The sequence below is a fragment of the Pagrus major genome, chromosome 13, assembly GCF_040436345.1.
Source record: "Pagrus major chromosome 13, Pma_NU_1.0".
NCBI lineage: Eukaryota > Metazoa > Chordata > Actinopteri > Spariformes > Sparidae > Pagrus > Pagrus major.
In genome coordinates this window covers 559940-580413 of record NC_133227.1, presented here as the reverse complement: position 1 = coordinate 580413, position 20474 = coordinate 559940, and the positions used below count along the sequence as shown (strand labels likewise).

At 40.1% G+C, this 20474-nt stretch overlaps 2 protein-coding genes across 7 annotated transcripts; both read left to right on the top strand.

The window, feature by feature from the left end:
• Nucleotides 1-52: 52 nt before the first annotated feature.
• mettl27 (methyltransferase like 27) lies at nucleotides 53-11548 on the top strand. Its single transcript, XM_073479424.1, has 6 exons — nucleotides 53-180; nucleotides 1103-1233; nucleotides 1944-2072; nucleotides 2404-2539; nucleotides 10879-10971; nucleotides 11101-11548. Exons 2-6 carry the CDS (start codon nucleotides 1114-1116, stop codon nucleotides 11301-11303), a joined length of 681 nt encoding a protein of 226 aa, XP_073335525.1. The 5' UTR covers nucleotides 53-180; nucleotides 1103-1113; the 3' UTR covers nucleotides 11304-11548.
• Nucleotides 11549-12361: 813 nt separating this feature from the next.
• Nucleotides 12362-20423, top strand: LOC141007091 (uncharacterized). Of its 6 annotated transcripts, XM_073479418.1 has the most exons (11): nucleotides 12362-12626; nucleotides 12838-12921; nucleotides 13592-13675; nucleotides 16064-16147; nucleotides 16624-16707; nucleotides 17375-17458; nucleotides 17935-18018; nucleotides 18686-18769; nucleotides 19401-19484; nucleotides 19663-19791; nucleotides 19923-20423. In XM_073479418.1, exons 1-11 carry the CDS (start codon nucleotides 12377-12379, stop codon nucleotides 20201-20203), a joined length of 1332 nt encoding a protein of 443 aa, XP_073335519.1. In that variant the 5' UTR covers nucleotides 12362-12376; the 3' UTR covers nucleotides 20204-20423. The 6 variants fall into 6 exon arrangements, with proteins under 6 accessions (XP_073335519.1, XP_073335520.1, XP_073335521.1 ...); XM_073479419.1 differs by lacking the exon at nucleotides 16064-16147; XM_073479420.1 differs by lacking the exon at nucleotides 16624-16707.
• The last annotated feature ends 51 nt before the right edge of the window (nucleotides 20424-20474 follow it).

The window sequence follows — 20474 nt, the reverse complement described above, 5'->3', positions numbered from 1 at the left end:
ACCTTTAAATGCAACTTCTAGTGCTTCCTGGTCCGTGTAGCTCCTGATAGCTGCAGTCTGCTTTAATGTTGTTCCACTTAATCTGAAAAAACAGCCGGGTGATCCAACTTGATTATGACTCCGATTGTGAAGGAACAGCTTGAAAGAGCGAGGAATAAATAATTAGCGAGGCTACTGAAGGTAACTCTGTCACCACGATGCATGTTGTGTAGTAATAGTAATAAGTACAGTAGAAGCAGGCTGTTTATTCTATAATCATAGGAGAGGTCAGACAAGCAGTGCAATTCAATTAAAATAAGCCATTGTTATTTGCATTGGCTTTTAGTGCAATAGTTGCACTGCTTGTTACCGTATTTTCCATATTTGATTATTAAATAAAACCAGTGACGTTTACTGGTTCATTTCCCAGACTTGATTTAGAGAATGTCAGATGTTCAGTTTGGTTTGGCTTCACATGACATCACGGTGTGTTCAGGTGTGATCACCAATTAAAGGGTAACTCCACCAATTTTACATATTAAAGTGTGTTTACAGGTCCACTTTCTGGAGTACAACTGCATATGTGAAAAAAGTCGTATAAAGCCTTTTGTGGCTCCAGAGAAAGCTGCATGTAACCTGAAAACCTGCCTCCAGTGACGTCGCTCAGTGACTAAGTTGCATTGTGGGTAATGTAGGCACCAGGTTTTGAAAACCAGTCCACTGGTCTACCATTGCAGTCGTATAACACTGTCGGACTCATTATGGACAGTTTAAAAACAAATGATCAATATTGATACAGCAGAACCAGAGACATCACCTTTTTTATTCCACACATTCTTCTTCCTTTTCTAAACAAGGTTCCTACATTACCCACGATGCACTTAAGACACTGAGTGACATATCTGGAGGCAATTTATCAGATTACATGCAGACCTGTAAACACATTTTAACATGTAAAATTGGCGGAGTGACCTTTGAAGAGTAGGCACACTGAACTTCAATTAATTTCAATTTTATTTTTGTTGTTTTTTTAATACGTACTATCTATACTGAATGTTCTGATACCTTTTATTATTATAACTTGACTTTATTGTCATCTCTGGTTCTCTCATCCATTGAACAGGTTTGTCTACAATGTCAGCTGTCACTAACACATTTGAAAATGTGAAAGCAGTTATCTTATCATGTCATAAAAACTCCACATCAGAAGAAAAGGTCAACTTCTACAACTCCTGGGCAGAGAACTATGATCAGGTGAGATAACTGAAGTGCTGTAAGACAATATCAGCAAAATATTGTCAGTACTTTTTTGTAATTAAGCCTATATTTTTTGTCCAGTGAAATTAAAGAATAAAAATAATGGCTGAAAAATAATATTAAAGGTGCACTATGTAGTTTTGGGGAAGGAATATTAATCAGAAGAGAAAGATGTGTTTATGCCCAAACAAACTAAATAAACAAACTGACCTTAAAGGACAACACAGTTTCATCCTGTTTTACTTTGTTTGTATGTGGCAGACCCTGCCATCTTTCTAGCTTCAAACAGTGTTCTGGGGACATTATTTTCCTCCGAGAACAGCTTGTTTACTCAGGTATTGAAAAAATAAATATTTCAGAGTGTGTTATTACCTCAATAATATTGTAATTATTAAGATTTTGACTTTGAATTTCTTCTCCAAAACTACATAGTGCCCCCTTAAGCTAAATAACATAGTTCAAAATATATAACAGTATGAGGCTCTGTATCTCTGTATTTTACAAAGATAAAAAGCCCATTTTTTCTCTATATCATGCCCAAATGCACTGCACTGTAGAACTGCACTCACAGCAGTTCTACAGTATATATTTGATAGTGTGATGTTTTTATACATAATTAATGAATATGCGATATGAGATACCTGTTCATGTTTGCCTTCTCATTCATGCTAAAAGTCACTGGTCTTACTTCAAACTTGTTTGAATAGGATGTGGCTGTTCTGGACTACCGTGCACCAAGTCTGGCAGCAAACAGCATCTCCACCCATTTCAGTGGCCATCGTGAAGCAGCTGTCGTGTTGGATGTGGCCTGTGGCACAGGACTGGTGGCAAAACAGGTGAACTTACAGGATAGCAAACAAAGTCCTGCATAGATGAGATAGTAGTATGTCATTTAATATTTGACATAAGCTTTTTTCTTCTCAAAGTGACAAGACTTCTGTGTCAATCTCTAGTTTGTTGGAGTTTAGAATATAGAGTGATCTTGATAAATGTATGGACTTGTTTTGGTTCTCTGCTTGTATATTTTACTTGTTTGGATCAAAACTTTTATTTGAGGACTTTCCTTTCTTGGTTCTGTGATTTAGATCCTCAGTTTTTATTTTCCAGAATCATGTCCACTGGATTTGACCAGACTGATTTACAACTAAATGTGCCTCTGTTGAACAGATGAAGACACATGGATTTGGACATTTTGTGGGTATTGATGGAAGCCAGGCTATGCTGGAGGTGGCCAGAGAGAGCGGGTTGTACCAGGACCTGAAGCACTGCATGCTGGGAGAGGGGCCTCTACCTGTCCAGTGGGGTAATTTAAAAAAAAAAATATGTTTACTCTGTCACAGCTTTACATGGTTGTAGATTTATTACATGTTGACATTATAGGAGCCAAATATGTTGTATGGGTGTCTTTGTAGTTCACACTGTGTGGGTGTGGTGTCGCTGTGCTGTCACTTAGGGGCACAGGTGTATATAGGAAGCAACGTCACTATTGTTGGCAGGTGTTTTGACCCGGAAGGGCATATGGTTTTTGACCGCTATGGCGCTAAGGAGAATTTGTTATATACTTTGGAATTGGAATAAAACTATTCACAATTATTCAATCAAGGGACTCTCATCTGGACTCTTATTCAACACAACAAACGAACAATAGCGAGTGGCGCGTCAACCAAGTTACTCCGCGATAAATGCCTCAGTAGCTTAGTAATGGACTGAGCTCCTTCAACATTAGTCAAAAACCTTGCATCAGTTGGAGCTTTGTTTTTTGGACACTTCGGCACGTTTTGGTTCGGATCGGAGTGATTGGAGAGGACAGTAGCGGTGACACGGTGAGGAAAGCGTCTGCATCTGGAGGAGGACGCAGGAGCTGCGGTGCTAATGTGCTGGCTGTGGAGCATCGGGCCATAGGACCGCCGGGTTCCCGCATCAGTTGGAGCTTTGTTTTTGGACACTTCGGCACGTTTTGGTTTGGATCGGAGTGATTGGAGAGGACAGTAGCGGTGACACGGTGAGGAAAACGTCTGCATCTGGAGGAGGACGCAGGAGCTGCGGTGCTAATGTGCTGGCTGTGGAGCATCGGGCCATAGGACCGCCGGGTTGTGGGATCAGCTGATCATCGGACCGCCAGATCTCTGCAAAGCACCCAAGGCACGGAGGTATGTGTAGCGCTACACTATATGGCCATTTAAATTGTGTGCACACATAAATCCAATGCATTGGTTGCCGAAGGGTGGGAGCAATAGGCGTTTCGTCGGTTCGTTTTCTGCCCGATCTGTGGATTAAGTGACTTAAGTGACTATTACAATGGAGACTCATGACGCGGTGTCTGACATTAATTTGACCGGAACTAATGAGCAAACTGTTAAAAAGCTCAGCGGTGCATCTGGCGGTGATGAGGCGCAAACTCCAAGACGCGTGGTTAAGCTCACTGCAAAGGCGCTTGCGAATGAGCTGGACAGGTTGCAAGCTGGCAGAAAAGCCAAGTTTAACAAAGCAGCCAATATAAGAAAATCACTACAAGGTTTAATGTGGCAGCATGATAAACCACAGGTAATTAAAGCTCTTGGGGAATTGTTTGAAGTTTGTGATGAGATAAAATACATGCATACCTGTCTGTTGGGTTTATTGCCATGTGATGAAAAAGAAAAGCATGATATATGGTTCAAGGCAAAAATGTTGTCCATCAATGATTGTATTGCTGATACAAAAAAGTGGATTTCATGTGATGAAAATAATGCAAATGAAAAAGGTAATGTTATGGATGATATTAATCCTAATGACAGTGTGTCCAATGTAAGCAAACGCTCAAGTCACAAGAGCCATAACAGTTGCAGGTCAAGTACCACATCTTCTGCAGCCATAAAGGCAGAGGCAGAAAAGGCTGCACTTGTTGCTCGTGCTGCAGCTTTAAAGGAAAGACATGCTTTGGAGGAACAGGAACAGCAGCTGAGGAGGAAAAAAGAGCAGCTTGACTTGGAAACCGAAATAGCCGCATCTACTGCTAGGCTGGCAGTATTACAGGCGTCGGATGGGAAAAGTTCATCTCAAGGAACCAATAACGGCATGAATTCCTATTTGGAAAAGGAAAAAAGGAAAAAGGAGTCTGTCAGTGTGTTAAATCCTAGAGCAAAGGAGTACCAGCCTGAAGTGTGGAAACCAACACAGCAAAATGATTTGACACAACATGTTCAACATCACTCAACAACTGCTCAACCTGCAAACCATCAACAAGTACTTACCATCATGCACAGGCAAAATGAAATCACAGCATCTCTGGTGCAGCAACAACATCTGATGACACTTCCACCACGAGATATTCCCACATTTGAAGGGGACCCTCTACAATACAGGACATTCATCAGAGCATTTGAGCAAGGAGTTGAGGAAAAGGCAGGAATGGCAGATTGTTTGTACTATTTGGAACAATTTACTAGAGGACAGCCCCGTGAACTGGTGCGTAGCTGCCAGCATATGGCTCCTGAGCGGGGCTATGCAGTGGCAAAGAATCTTCTCCAGAAACATTTTGGAAATCAGTACACAATTGCAAGGGCTTATATGGGAAAAGCTCTGGCCTGGCAGACAATAAAATCTGAGGACGTGAAAGCACTCCAATCCTATGCCTTGTTTCTGAGGGGATGCTGCAACGTAATGGAGGAGTTCCAGTATATGCAGGAACTGGACATGGCCGTAAACATGAGAGCCATTTTATCCAGGTTGCCATTCAAAATGAGGGAGCAATGGAGAACAATAGCTCATGATAAAATGGAGACAACTAGTCAACCAGCTCGCTTTGTTGATCTGGTCGTGTTTATTGAGCGTCGTGTCAGTATTCTGTCTGATCCTCTGTTTGGTGAAATACAGGAGCCATTTGGTGTTGCTGGGATAAGGACTGGTGCTGGGTTTAAGCCACAACCCAAAAATAACATAAAAGGAAATGTCATGGCCACCACAGTAACATCTATGGAAGTGCCCGAGGAATGCAAAGAGTCAATGTCAGATCCAAGGAAGGCTGAAAAGGCTGGATGCCTTTGCTGTGCTCGTAGCCACTCGTTAGAGGAGTGCAAGCAGTTCATGGAAAAGAAGCATAAGGAAAAACTTCAGTTTCTGAGAGGAAAGGGGATTTGTTTTGCATGTTTATGTGTGGGACACATGAGCCGTGAGTGTGAGAGGCGCCTGACATGCAAGGTTTGTGGTCAAACTCATCCCACTGTGCTTCATATCAAAAGGCAACCAGCCCTGGAACCATTGGAAACATCTAAACAGTCAACTTCACTCAAAACATGTGGACATACAGGGGCCGGTAAGGACCGCTGTGTGCTATCCATCCTTCCTGTAAAGGTTAAAAGCGCAAAAGGAAATCACATCATTCAAACTTATGCGTTTTTGGACCCAGGAAGTTCAGCCACATTCTGTTCAGAGCACCTAATGCAGAAGTTGAATGTCACAGGAAAAAAAATCAACTTTGTGTTGGGCACAATGGGGCAAAAAAGAGTTGTTCCAGCTTACTCTCTCACTGGTTTGGAGGTATCTGATCTGGACAGCAATAACTTTCATGTTCTTCCTGAAGTTCTCACCCAGATGAAAATGCCGGTCACTGTTGATGATATGGTGACACCTGAAGAACTGGCAAACTGGCCATATTTGTCAAAGGTGAACATCCCGAACATAAACGCAAATGTTGACATGTTGATAGGAACCAACGCTCCTAAAATATTAGAACCGTGGGAGGTCATTAACAGTTGCGGGAGTGGCCCGTATGCTGTCAAGACGGTACTGGGATGGGTTGTTAATGGTCCACTGAGTGGAAACAGTGGTGCTTCAGAAGCGGATCTGCCCTTGGCTGTGGTGAACAGGATCTCTATTGGTAAACTCGAAGAAATGCTGATTAAGCAGTACAACCACGAGTTTAATGAGAAGACTGCAAAGGAGAAAGAAATGTCCAGAGAAGACCTCAAGTTCCTGGAAATTATGGAGCACTCAGCAGTACTTCAGGAGGGAAGATATTGTTTGAGATTGCCGTATAAGAACAAGGAGATCTGTTTGCCTAATAATTTTGCAGTGGCTAAGCAAAGGATCCAGGGTTTGAAGAAAAGATTCCTGAAGAATTTACACTTTCACCAGGAGTATGCTGGGTACATGAACACACTCATTAGTAAGAACTATGCAGAGCAAGTGCCTCAGCAACAGCTGCATCGTGAAAAGGGGAAGGTGTGGTACATCCCTCACCATGGTGTCCACCATCCACGGAAAGGATCCCTCCGTGTGGTGTTTGACTGTGGAGTCACATTTCAAGGTGCATCCTTGAATAGCGAACTGCTGCAGGGTCCTAACCTTACCAGCTCTTTGCTGGGAGTTCTTCTTCGTTTCAGGAGGGAACCAGTGTCATTTATGGGCGATATTCAGGCTATGTTTCATCAAGTCAAAGTCGCTGAGGAAGACAGAGATTTCCTTCGCTTTCTTTGGTGGCCAAATGGGGACATCACTCAGGACCTCATGGAACATCGGATGACAGTACACCTGTTTGGCGCTGTATCGTCTCCTAGTTGCGCAAGCTATGCACTGAGGAAAACTGCTGATGACAACCAGTCTGAGTTTTTGAATGAGGTGATTCAGTCTGTCAAGCAGAATTTTTATGTGGATGACTGTTTGAAGAGTTCAGCCACTGAAAAAGAGGCCATTCAAATGATAAAAGATCTTTGTGCTCTATGTAAAAGGGGTGGTTTCATTTTGGAAAAATGGATCAGCAATAGTCGCGTGGTATTACAAGCCATCAAAGAGGATCAAAGAGCCAAGGACCTAACAGAGTTGGATCTGGACCGGGATAAGCTTCCAGTGGAAAGAGCTCTGGGTTTACAATGGTGTGTTGAGACCGACTCTTTCAGGTTCAAGATGGAGGTGAAACAACAGGCTCTAACCAGACGTGGCATGCTGTCCGTTGTCAGCTCAGTGTATGACCCGTTGGGTTTTCTGGGACCAGTCACCTTGTCAGCCAAGATTATGCAGCAAGAACTCTGTAGAAGAGGCTGTGGATGGGATGATGAGCTACCGAGGGATATCGTACCCCAATGGAAAAGGTGGTTGGAAGACTTGGATCAGTTGGCTGCATTCAATGTGGAAAGGTGCGTAAAGCCAGTGGAGTTCGGAGAGATCAAATGTGCCCAACTACATCATTTTGCAGATGCCAGTGAAAGTGGGTATGGAACTGTCTCATACATCCGGATGTTAAACCATGAAAATTACATCCATGTGGCTTTTATGCTTGGGAAAGCCAGAGTAACACCACTGAAGGCTGTAACTATTCCTCGACTGGAGTTGACAGCAGCTGTTCTTGCTGCCAGAGTGGACTCGTTGCTGAAGGCAGAGTTGGACATCCAGGTGGAGGATTCAGTCTTTTGGACAGACAGTACTTCAGTGTTGAAATATCTTAACAACGAGGACAGACGCTTTCATACGTTCGTGGCCAACAGAATCTCAACCATCAGGGAAACATCTGAACCCTCACAATGGAGGCATGTCAGTTCCAAGGACAATCCAGCGGATGATGCATCGAGGGGAATGAAGGTCACTGACTTTCTGAACAACAGCAGGTGGCTCAAAAGTCCTGCATTTCTTTGGAAGCAGGAGGAAGACTGGCCTAAAACTGTGATGGACGTCTCAATGGACTCTGATGACCAAGAGGTCAGGAAAGAGGTAGCAGTGAATACCATCAGTGTGGGTGACATCTCTAGTCCTACTGACCAGCTCATTACGTACTTTTCTGATTGGAGGAGGCTCAAGAGAGCAGTTGCCTGGGTCCTCAGAGTGAAGGCCATGTTGTTGGCGCAGAGTCGCTCGAAGAAGCAGTTGGAGGCTTCTGTGGTTAATTGTCAGGAGCAAAGCAGTCAGAACAGTTCAAGGCGGGCTAAAGGACAGCGGGTCACAACGAAATCCAGAAGTGGCACTCTGATGCTGGATGAATTATTGACAGCAGAAATGGCCATAATTCGTTACTGTCAGCAGAAGAGATTTGGTGAGGAGATTTCTGCTTTATCATCTGGGAGAAGGGCAGTGAGCCGAAGGAGTCCCATATACAGACTGGATCCAGTTTTGGAGAATGGACACTTGAGAGTCGGAGGAAGATTGAGTAGAGGAGCCATGCCGGAGGAAGCTAAGCATCCACTCATTCTCTCCAAAGATCAACACGTCTCTATGCTCATTCTTAGGCATGTACATCAGAGTCTGGGCCATAGTGGACGGACTCACACATTGTCAAAGGTTAGGAAGAAGTTTTGGATCACAAAGGCCAACTCAGCTGTCAGGAAGATCATTGGGGAATGCATCTTTTGTAGACGTTACAATGGAAGAGCCGTGGAACAAAAAATGGCGGATCTGCCGAAGATGAGAATCCTTCCTGATCTACCACCTTTTACCAACACAGGAGTAGATTACTTTGGACCAGTTGAAGTTAGGAGAGGAAGGTCAACCTGCAAGCGGTACGGAGTGATATTCACTTGCATGGCAAGCAGGGCCGTACACCTTGAAGTGGCTAATTCACTGGACACAGATGCATGTATCAATGCTCTGCGGCGTTTTATCAGCAGAAGAGGACAGGTGGCACACCTCACGTCAGACAATGGCACTAACTTCGTTGGGGCAGACAGAGAACTGAAGCAGGCTCTAACTGCTTTGAATCAGGACAGGATTCGAGGAGTTCTCTCACAGGTTGGAATCCATTGGAGTTTCAATCCACCAGCAGGCTCACACCATGGTGGTGTATGGGAAAGGATGATCCGCCTGGTAAGAAGAGTTCTCAGTTCTGTTCTACATCAGCAGAAGCTGGATGATGATGGACTTCATACAGTGTTCTGTGAAGTGGAGGCCATTTTGAATGATCGTCCAATCACCAAGCTTTCAGACGATGTCAACGACCTGGAACCTCTCACGCCGAACCACCTACTTCTCTTAAAGGGTAAACCAGCATTGCCACCTGGAGTGTTCGAACCTCATGACCTGTATGTGAAAAGGCGCTGGAGACAAGTACAGTACCTCTCAGATCTTTTCTGGAAGAGATGGATACAGGAGTACTTGCCCTTGCTCCAAGAGAGGCAAAAGTGGAACAAAAAGAAAAGAAGTTTGACAGCTGGAGATATTGTGGTTATAATGGATTCTTCAGCTCCACGTGGTTCCTGGCCACTTGGCAAGGTTCTGGAGGTTTTTCCAGACAAACAAGGACTTGTGCGTTCTGTGAGGTTGCAGACAAAGACCAACATTATTGAAAGGCCTGTGACAAAACTCTGTTTGGTACATGAAATATAAATGTGTCTATGCTGAATTGTAAATTGGATTGTCATAACATTTGGCTCATTTTCTGTTTTGTTTTTTGTTTTGTTTTTTGTTATATTTGAATTGTTATGTCTATTTGCCATTAACAATTAGGGGCCGGTGTATAGGAGCCAAATATGTTGTATGGGTGTCTTTGTAGTTCACACTGTGTGGGTGTGGTGTCGCTGTGCTGTCACTTAGGGGCACAGGTGTATATAGGAAGCAACGTCACTATTGTTGGCAGGTGTTTTGACCCGGAAGGGCATATGGTTTTTGACCGCTATGGCGCTAAGGAGAATTTGTTATATACTTTGGAATTGGAATAAAACTATTCACAATTATTCAATCAAGGGACTCTCATCTGGACTCTTATTCAACACAACAAACGAACAATAGCGAGTGGCGCGTCAACCAAGTTACTCCGCGATAAATGCCTCAGTAGCTTAGTAATGGACTGAGCTCCTTCAACAGACATTATAGATGTATTTTAATCCCTGTTTAATGTTTTGGTTATTGTCAATCCTATATGATTGTTTGTGATCTACTTTATAAACGTATTATGAAAAGATCTTTAGATTATTCATCTATAGTGTTATTATTATTATTATTATTATTAGTCAGTGGGGCCCAGGGGTCAAAGTTGGCCCACCATAAGGTATAATTTGGCCTGCCAAATGTTTCTAGCCCAAAAAAAAAGTATATATTGGCTTCTGTATATTGAAAGTAATATAAGAAATCACAGTTTATTCGTTTTTGTACTTTGTGAGGTAAAATGTTCTTTAAATACTTAGGATACCAAATTACAATTTATATTTTCTAATCTGAGTGCAGTGGGCAAAGTGACATTTTATGCAGTTAGTCTACAGAAGTAGACATCATGCATTAGCACTATGGAAGCCCTGAGAGCCAAGTTGAAAACATATTGTGGACCTTGGAAAGATTATCCTGACAAAACATTTTTTTTCCTGTTGTTGAATCATAAACACAGGAGAATTTAGGCTTAGAAAATAAATCTCCAGATTTTTTTTTCTTACTTGCCTTTGAAATCTAATCAATCATTAAATTTTTGTTGATTCTGGACTAAAAATAATGATAATGATACAAAGTAAACTTTGTTTTAGTGACGTACCACCAGACTACAGAACAGCTTCTTTCCTCAGGGCGTGAGACCCCTCATTTCATCCTCAGCACTCCATCATTAAAAATAGTTTTACTTTTATGACTTATCCAACCCGGATAAGTCAGAATTTGACACAGTGAAAGGCATAAAGAATATATAATAACTATATTGAAATTGCCGATCTTCTCACTGATGGTCTCCACCTCGCCTTTCTTCACTTCCAACAGGTTTGTTTGATGTGGTTGTGATCGTTGGAGCGCTCAGTGTTGGTCAGGTCCCTGTTGACGTGGTCAGAGAATTGTGCAAGTCCACCATACCGGGTGAGAATATTTTTTTTTTTTGGTTTGATGCTGTCTCAACTGCAGTTCTGATCTTTAATTGGACATCAGTATCTCTTAACGAAAGGTGAGTTTTATGACACTACTGCACTGTTGCCTGTCTTACACTAGGTGGCTACATTTGCATGACAACCAGAAGTAACCATGACAATCTGGAATACAAAGCCTCGCTGGAGCGTGAGCTGAAGCAGATGGAGGAAGAGGGGCTGTGGACTTGTGTAGAGGTCTCTCAGGTGGTGGACTGGGAGAGAGCGGTGTCAGAGCAGGAGCATGGCTACATACCTGGTGCTGTGTACCTCTATAAGAAACTATAGCACAGTGCATGATCATGCTCATGTGACATTGCACTAAAGGCGCAAAACAAGGTACACAAGAGGACAGAAGATATTTGTTGTTCTACTCATAAACCACCTCAGTTTTCTACAGATATACAGTATCTTGTCAATATGCATTAAAGTCTTCTTAATGAAAAGAATGAGAAACGTGTAATGACTGAAGGTGTATTTCTGTTTGCTGTGCATTGATATCTGCATTAATAAAACAGACTATATTATAAGAATCATGCATTTCATAACTCACCACGAAGATTTAAGATCCAGATTTTCTATTTAAAGACATTAAAAGAACAACTCTTTATAACTGAAAAAGATTTTGGTTGGCTAGGTAAGCAACAACATTGAAGGAGAAAAACTGATGATAAAAAGTAAGAAAAAGTATTAAAACAATGTGTACAAATTGATATATTGCAACATTATGTAGAATTTGGCATTTTGTGCGATTGGGCATAGAAATAAATACAAATCCCAGGTCTGTAACAATTTGTCAGATGTAATGTAGGTGCTAACTCCAAACAAAACTCATTACATCATAACAATGTTGTGTGTTGAAAACTTGTATCTTGAAGTAAACATGTATGTAACGCTGTGATTCTGCACTTCAATGAGAGGGTACTCTCACTGAAGTTACATAGTGCCGTGAATGTATGAATATCTGACCCCTGACTTTTGACCCCTGACCCAATCTCAGGACAGTCACAGTGCCCAATCCAAGCATGGTTTTTATATTAATTTAGAACATATACTGTATGAGAGAATGAGCTCAGAAGAGGGACTGAGTGAAGACATGTCTATGTGTGTGTGTGTGTGTGTTAATAAAAACAGTGTTTACACAGTTGTGACTACATGAGAGGGTATCATAGATAAAGTGTTCCTCCATCCTGTAGCAGCTTGTATTTTCTCATCAGCACAGAGATCATATTGAATCATCTGAGGCCTTGAATCAAACTATCAAACAAAAACACTTGTTGTTTTTCCCATTCGTTCAGCCAGCTGAAGTTTGGAGACGATATAAGACGGACCAACTCTACCACTGTACCTTTGTGAAGACAATGAGGGTTGTTCTTGGTTTGCTGTTGTTGCTGCTCGGTCTGTGTGGGTCAGGGGCTCAGGGGGAGAGTGGAGGCCTCAGTGAGGTGGGTGAGATCAACAAGAAGACAGCGCCAAAAGATCCAGCTGAGGAATCGACCGAGCAGACCACAAATCAAACCAACCCTGAAATCTGGGCAGAGCTGAGGGCACTGAGAGACATGGCAGTGGAGCTCAAGGTGTACGTGGAGCTGCTGCAGAGAGAGAATTCAGGTACACAGTGATTATTTTTCTTGTTCAGTGATGATCATGTTCGACTGAAGTGTGTCAGTGTATTGATGTACTTACTGTGAGCTCAAGAAAAAGCTTTAAACATCAATATGATATGGATAATTTAACTTCATTTAATGACAAATACAACAGCTATATGTTTTGATTTTTTATATTTTAAAAACTTTAAAATCAAACTTATTCTGTTTTCCAGTCCAAGCCACAGAACTGAGATCTTTGGAAACTAGACTGACCGCCACCGAGAGCAAAACAAGTGACCTAGAAAAAGAAAATGCAGGTATTTGACGGACAGACATGATCTGATACAATGATTTTAATACTCACTATGAAGAATGGCACATGTCACTATAATGTATATTATACTATGTGGTCATCATTATTGATGCATTTATATGTGCATCACTCTTCTGTTGCAGCTGGTAAAGGTGGGGTTGTTTTTAATTACTTTATAGACTGCTTGGTCAGCTGAGAATTTCCCCCCACATCTATAAAGTTTTATCTTTTATTTAACGTTATTTTTTCAATTATATTATAATTTTATGAGTATATGTAATTATTTACATTTAATCAATATTATAAAAGAAACAATAGATTTGATTTAATTGAGTTTATTTGAGTCAATTAAGTAAATGTAGATTTATTTCATTAAGTTGATTCAATTTAATTCATTTGAGTTCATTTCATTCATTGATTTGTGATTACTTGTAATTAATTGTATTCATTCAAATTCCATTTTAATTGTATTTAATCCATTTGAGTCAATTTGAATTAACAAAATGTAACTGTTTAACTGTATGAATAATGACTTCTACCTGTAATTTTAAATTCAGTATGATTAGGTGAGCAGATAAGATGAGAGTCAAGTCACTTTACATGATTGTTGTGCATGCAGTTATATTTTGATGTGTGCTCTGCTCTGTCATTCACTGTCATTACATTAACTGCAGACCTGCAGACCAGACTGAGCAGCAGTGAGAGTGAACTTCTCATCAGCAAGTCCAGGATTGACCAGCTGGAGAGAGAAAATGCAGGTGAGACTGTATCTACTCATCCACACACACACACACACACAGACACACACACACACACACACACACACACACACACACACACACACACACACACACACACACACACTCACACACACACACATTGCTTATTTAGTCCAGGTTAAGTTTAATGACACAGATGTTCTTTTTGTGTCATCAGAGAAACCAAAGGTGGCCTTTTACACAGCTCTGACTGATGCAGGAAGTGTTGGACCATACAACATAGACACCACACTGAAATACAGCAAGGTCTTCACCAACACTGGCAATGCTTACAATCCATCTACAGGTAATATACTGCAGATCACACGTGATCTTTCTGTCACTCATGACAGACAATAAAGTCTATCTATCTATCTATGTGTCAATTTTAAATCAATCAATTGTTCCTGTTTTTCATTTTCTGCTCTCACTCTGTAGGTTTCTTCACAGCAACAGTCAATGGGGTCTACTATTTCCAGTTCACAGCGTATGGTTACTATGCTGGTACTATGGGTGTACATGTGCACAAGAACAACCAAAGGCTTATGTCTAATTGGGAGTGGAACAAAGATGTGATTCCCGAGTATTTCACTAACTCTCTTGTGTTGGAGCTGACAGCAGGAGATGAAATTTACCTGGTTCTCCCATCAGGCTTTTCTATCTATGACAGCTCAAGTAATTACAGCACCTTCAGTGGCTTCCTTCTCTACACACTGTAAGGATGTTGTTCAGGCTGCTGTGTGACTGATTGTCACAAACCCTGTTGTTATTGGCTAAACTGTGAATCTTTATAAAATGCCGATGTAGCTCAGCACTGGTGCCTCCAAGACAACTTTCTGTACATTTACTGCATGTATCAAATAATGTGATTCTGAATCTGACTTCACTTTTGTGTCGTCACATGAAAACAACATTCAAATAAATCAAAGGTTCACCGAACATTTTCGGCTTCTGTTTGTTATCACTGAGTGTAGGTCTTCACATAGAAACTTTACATGAGACAATACCATGAACTGTACTGACGTTAACAAACTGTAAATGTTGAGTCAAATCTGCATCAAACTACTGTATGCTGTAAAGCTTGAGAGAGGTTTTATTTATTCACTACATGATCCATATTGGGCATTTTTATGTTAATTGTTTGATGTCAAAATGAAATAAAAATATGCATCTAAAGTAATCAAAAAGATACCCAAAACACTAAAAAAAATACTGTATAATGGGAAATCTAAACAAAACCTTCACTAAGGGACTCATTCAAGCACTGAATGTATGAATATCTGACCCCTGACCTTTGACCTGATCACAGTTCAGCAGTCTGAAGGACCTCTGTATCGTCCAAACTGAGTTAAAGTATTTTGGTTAACACCAGAGGGCTCAAGAGAACAGATATTAACTTTCTCTGGGCTTCAGTGATTTAACAAATAATTGATCAAATAAAAAAATCACAATGTTCTAACAGAGGACAGCATCTATATTAATTTATAAGCCTAGTACATCGGAGATAATGAGATAAAAATGAGACAGAGTGAAGAACAAGTTTAACTCACTCACTGAATTTTATCAGATAACTCTCAGTCACACTAAAAGGCCTCAACATTAGGATCAGTGTGTTTCTGTGAGTGTTTGTCTATGTGTGTGTGTGTGTGTATTAATGAACACAGTGTTTACACAGTTGTGACTACGTGAGAGGGTATCATAGATAAAGTGTTCCTCCAGCCTGTAGCAGCTTGTATTTTCTCATCAGCACAGAGATCACATTGAATCATCTGAGGCCTTGAATCAAACTATCAAACAAAAACACTTGTTGTTTTTCCCATTCGTTCAGCCAGCTGAAGTTTGGAGACGATATAAGACGGACCAACTCTACCACTGCACCTTTGTGAAGACAATGAGGGTTGTTCTTGGTTTGCTGTTGTTGCTGCTCAGTCTGTGTGGGTCAGGGGCTCAGGGGGAGAGTGGAGGCCTCGGTGAGGTGGGTGAGATCAACAAGAAGACAGCGCCAAAAGATCCAGCTGAGGAATCGACCGAGCAGACCACAAATCAAACATACACTGACATCTGGGCAGAGCTGAGGGCACTGAGAGACATGGTGGTGGAGCTCAAGGTGTACGTGGAGCTGCTGCAGAGAGAGAATTCAGGTACACAGTGATTACTTTTCTTGTTCAGTGACGATCATGTTCAACTGAAGTGTGTCAGTGTATTGATGTACTTACTGTGAGCTCAAGAAAAAGTTTTAAACACCAATATGATATGGATGGACTCATAATAGATTTGAGATCATTTGATTTAATTGAGTATATTTGAGATATAGTTATATATTCCACCATGAGTTATATTTTGATGTCTGCTCTGCTCTGTAATTCACTGTCATTACATTAACTGCAGACCTGCAGACCAGACTGAGCAGCAGTGAGAGTGAACTTCTCATCAGCAAGTCCAGGATTGACCAGCTGGAGAAAGAAAATGCAGGTGAGGATCGACAACAACAACCTTACCAGGGCCGGTTCTGACCTCACCCAGGCCTTCAGCAAAATTCTGTTAAGCCGTCCTACCGGACCTGTGAGCCATGTAACCAGTTTATCATTGCTGCACAGTCACACCTGACACCCCAGTGCTCCAAATACAATCCTCCCTCCTTGAAAACAGTTTGCTTCATCAGTATCAGCATCACTATAAGAATCAGTAGATCTAGACGGAACAGAATGAGGTACAAACAATATTTATTGAATAGAATATTTTCTATAGAAAGCTAAAATAAGTGAATGTTAAAATTAACATAAATACTGTAAGAAATTGTAGAAAATAGTCAATTAACTTTGGCTATACAATGTTAACATAACACTATAGTCTATGGCTGCAGCTTTATGCCTCAAAATAATAGAACAAAGCATGCATATGAATGCATGTTCACATCCAATGTGGTTATCTTTTCTTTTGTTTTCCAGTCCAAGCCACAGAACTGAGATCTTTGGAAACTAGACTGACCACCACAGAGAGCAAAACAAGTGACCTAGAAGAAGAAAATGCAGGTATTTGACTGACAACCATGATCTGATTTTAATACTCACTATGAAGAATGGCACATGTCACTATAATGTGTATTATACTATTTGATCATCATTATTGATGCATTTGTATGTTCATCACTCTTCTGTCGCAGCTGGTAAAGGTGGGGTTATTTTTAATTACTTTATAGACTGCTTGGTTGGTTCCCCCCACATTGCTATAAAGTTTTATCTTTTATTTAACGTTATTTTTTAAATTATAACATAATTTTATGATTATATGTAATTATTTACATTTATCAATACTATAAAAGACTCATAATAGATTTGAGATAATTTGATTTAATTGAGTTTATTTGAGTCAATTAAGTAAATGTAGATTTATTTCATTAAGTTGATTCAATTTAATTCATTTGAGTTCATTTAATTCATTGATTTGTGATTACTTGTAATTAATAGTATTTATTTAAATTACATTTTTATTGTATTTAATCCGTTTGAGTCCCTTTGAATTAACAAAATGTAACTGTTTAACTGTATGAATAATGACTTCTACCTGTAATTTTAAATTCAGTATGATTAGGTGAGCAGATAAGATGAGAGTCAAGTCACTTTACATGATTGTTGTGCATGCAGTTATATTTTGATGTCTGCTCTGCTCTGTAATTCACTGTCATTACATTAACTGCAGACCTGCAGGCCAGACTGAGCAGCAGTGAGAGTGAACTTCTTATCAGCAAGTCCAGGATTGACCAGCTGGAGAAAGAAAATGCAGGTGAGGATCGACAACAACAACCTTACCGGTACCGGTTCTGACCTCACTCAGGCCTTCAGCAAAATTCTGTTAAGCCGTCCTACCGGACCTGTGAGCCATGTAACCAGTTTATCATTGCTGCACAGTCACACCTGACACCCCAGTGCTCCAAATACAATCCTCCCTCCTTGAAAACAGTTTGCTTCATCAGTATCAGCATCACTATAAGAATCAGTAGATCTAGACGGAACACAATGAGGTACAAACAATATTTATTGAATAGAATATTTTCTATAGAAAGCTAAGATAAGTGAATGTTAAAATTAACATAAATACTGTAAGAAATTGTAGAAAATAGTCAATTAACTTTGGCTATACAATGTTAACATAACACTATAGTCTATGGCTGCAGCTTTATGCCTCAAAATAATAGAACAAAGCATGCATATGAATGCATGTTCACATCCAATGTGGTTATCTTTTCTTTTGTTTTCCAGTCCAAGCCACAGAACTGAGATCTTTGGAAACTAGACTGACCACCACAGAGAGCAAAACAAGTGACCTAGAAGAAGAAAATGCAGGTATTTGACTGACAACCATGATCTGATTTTAATACTCACTATGAAGAATGGCACATGTCACTATAATGTGTATTATAGTATTTGGTCATCATTATTGATGCATTTTTATGTTCATCACTCTTCTGTCGCAGCTGGTAAAGGTGGGGTTATTTTTAATTACTTTATAGACTGCTTGGTTGGTTCCCCCCACATTGCTATGAAGTTTTATCTTTTATTTAACGTTATTTTTTAAATTATAACATAATTTTATGATTATATGTAATTATTTACATTTATCAATACTATAAAAGACTCATAATAGATTTGAGATAATTTGATTTAATTGAGTTTATTTGAGTCAATTAAGTAAATGTAGATTTATTTCATTAAGTTGATTCAATTTAATTCATTTGAGTTCATTTAATTCATTGATTTGTGATTACTTGTAATTAATAGTATTTATTTAAATTACATTTTTATTGTATTTAATCCATTTGAGTCCCTTTGAATTAACAAAATGTAACTGTTTAACTGTATGAATAATGACTTCTACCTGTAATTTTAAATTCGGTATGATTAGGTGAGCAGATAAGATGAGAGTCGAGTCACTTTACATGATTGTTGTGCATGCAGTTATATTTTGATGTCTGCTCTGCTCTGTAATTCACTGTCATTACATTAACTGCAGACCTGCAGACCAGACTGAGCAGCAGTGAGAGTGAACTTCTTATCAGCAAGTCCAGGATTGACCAGCTGGAGAAAGAAAATGCAGGTGAGGATCGACAACAACAACCTTACCGGGGCTGAATGCATGTTCACATCCAATGTGGTTATCTTTTCTGAGCTGCAGTTAACAAACACTGTTGTTCCCCTGACGTTGATCAAATGTAGTAACTGTATTTCAGTCTCATGTTTGTCAGGCACAAAGCCACAGAACACAACCAAGGAAGGCTTGCAAGTAAGACAGACCAAGAGATGAATTACTAGCTAGCACTTAACATTACTGTCGGTTTTATTTTCATTCTATTGGGCCGATTTAGTTGTGAGACTTGTTTTATGTAGCATAAGCTTAAATGTTTGATATTACAGATTATATAATTAAACACGTATGTTCGTCTGGATCTTATGATTTATTATTGTATAATTTATTTATTGTTTATTATTTATTGAAGTTGATTTTCTAGAAACCTTCATTTTTGACTGATAGTGGTGAATAAAGTTGAGTAATATAGCAGCACACCAGAGACGGACTGGTAAAATCTCATGTGAAACATTTTTGTAACATCATATTGGTTGTTTTGTCATTATATCATTCACAGTAGTTTTGCATACATTTTTTAGCAACATTTTAGCAGATGAGGGTTAAGATACTTAGTCATTCACTGTCGTTCCATTAACTGCAGAACTGCAAACCAGACTGAGCAGCAGTGAGAGTGAACTTCTCATCAGCAAGTCCAGGATTGACCAGCTGGAGAGAGAAAATGCAGGTGAGACTGTATCTACTCATCCAGACACACACACACACACACACACACACACACACATACAGACACACACACACACACACACACACACACACACACACACACACACACTCACACACACACACTACTTATTTAGTCCAGGTTAAGTTTAATGACACAGATGTTCTTTTTGTGTCATCAGAGAAACCAAAGGTGGCCTTTTACACAGCTCTGACTGATGCAGGAACTCTTGGACCATACAACATAGACACCACACTGAAATACAGCAAGGTCTTCACCAACACTGGCAATGCTTACAATCCATCTACAGGTAATATACTGCAGATCACATGTGATCTTTCTGTCACTCATGACAGACAATAAAGTCTATCTATCTATCTATGTGTCAATTTTAAATCAATCAATTGTTCCTGTTTTTCATTTTCTGCTCTCACTCTGTAGGTTTCTTCACAGCAACAGTCAATGGGGTCTACTATTTCCAGTTCACAGCGTATGGTTACTATGCTGGTACTATGAATGTATATGTGTACAAGAACAACCAAAGGATTATGTCTAATTGGGAGATGAACAAAGATGTGGAACCTGAGTATTTCACTAAGTCTCTTGTGTTGGAGCTGACAGCAGGAGATGAAATTCACCTGGTTCTCCCATCAGACCATTCTATCTATGACAACAGTGATAATTACAGCACCTTCAGTGGCTTCCTTCTCTACACACTGTAAGGATGTTGTTCAGGCTGCTGTGTGACTGATTGTCACAAACCCTGTTGTTATTGGTTAAACTGTGAATCTTTATAAAATGCCGATGTAGCTCAGCACTGGTGCCTCCAAGACAACTTTCTGTACATTTACTGCATGTATCAAATAATGTGATTTTGAATCTGACTTCACTTTTGTGTCGTCACATGAAAACAACATTCAAATAAATCAAAGGTTCACTGAACATTTTCGGCTTCTGTTTGTTATCACTGAGTGTAGGTCTTCACATAGAAAC

Bases quoted from the DNA above. Each gene is read 5' to 3' on its own strand.
- LOC141007091 (XM_073479418.1), top strand. From the start codon at position 12,377: ATGAGGGTTGTTCTTGGTTTGCTGTTGTTGCTGCTCGGTCTGTGTGGG. The intron at 18,019-18,685 runs GTATTTGACTGA...CATTAACTGCAG, and splicing joins CCTAGAAGAAGAAAATGCAG to ACCTGCAGACCAGACTGAGC. The intron at 19,485-19,662 runs GTGAGACTGTAT...TTGTGTCATCAG, and splicing joins GCTGGAGAGAGAAAATGCAG to AGAAACCAAAGGTGGCCTTT.
- mettl27 (XM_073479424.1), top strand. From the start codon at position 1,114: ATGTCAGCTGTCACTAACACATTTGAAAATGTGAAAGCAGTTATCTTA. The intron at 1,234-1,943 runs GTGAGATAACTG...TTGTTTGAATAG, and splicing joins GGGCAGAGAACTATGATCAG to GATGTGGCTGTTCTGGACTA. The intron at 2,073-2,403 runs GTGAACTTACAG...TCTGTTGAACAG, and splicing joins CAGGACTGGTGGCAAAACAG to ATGAAGACACATGGATTTGG.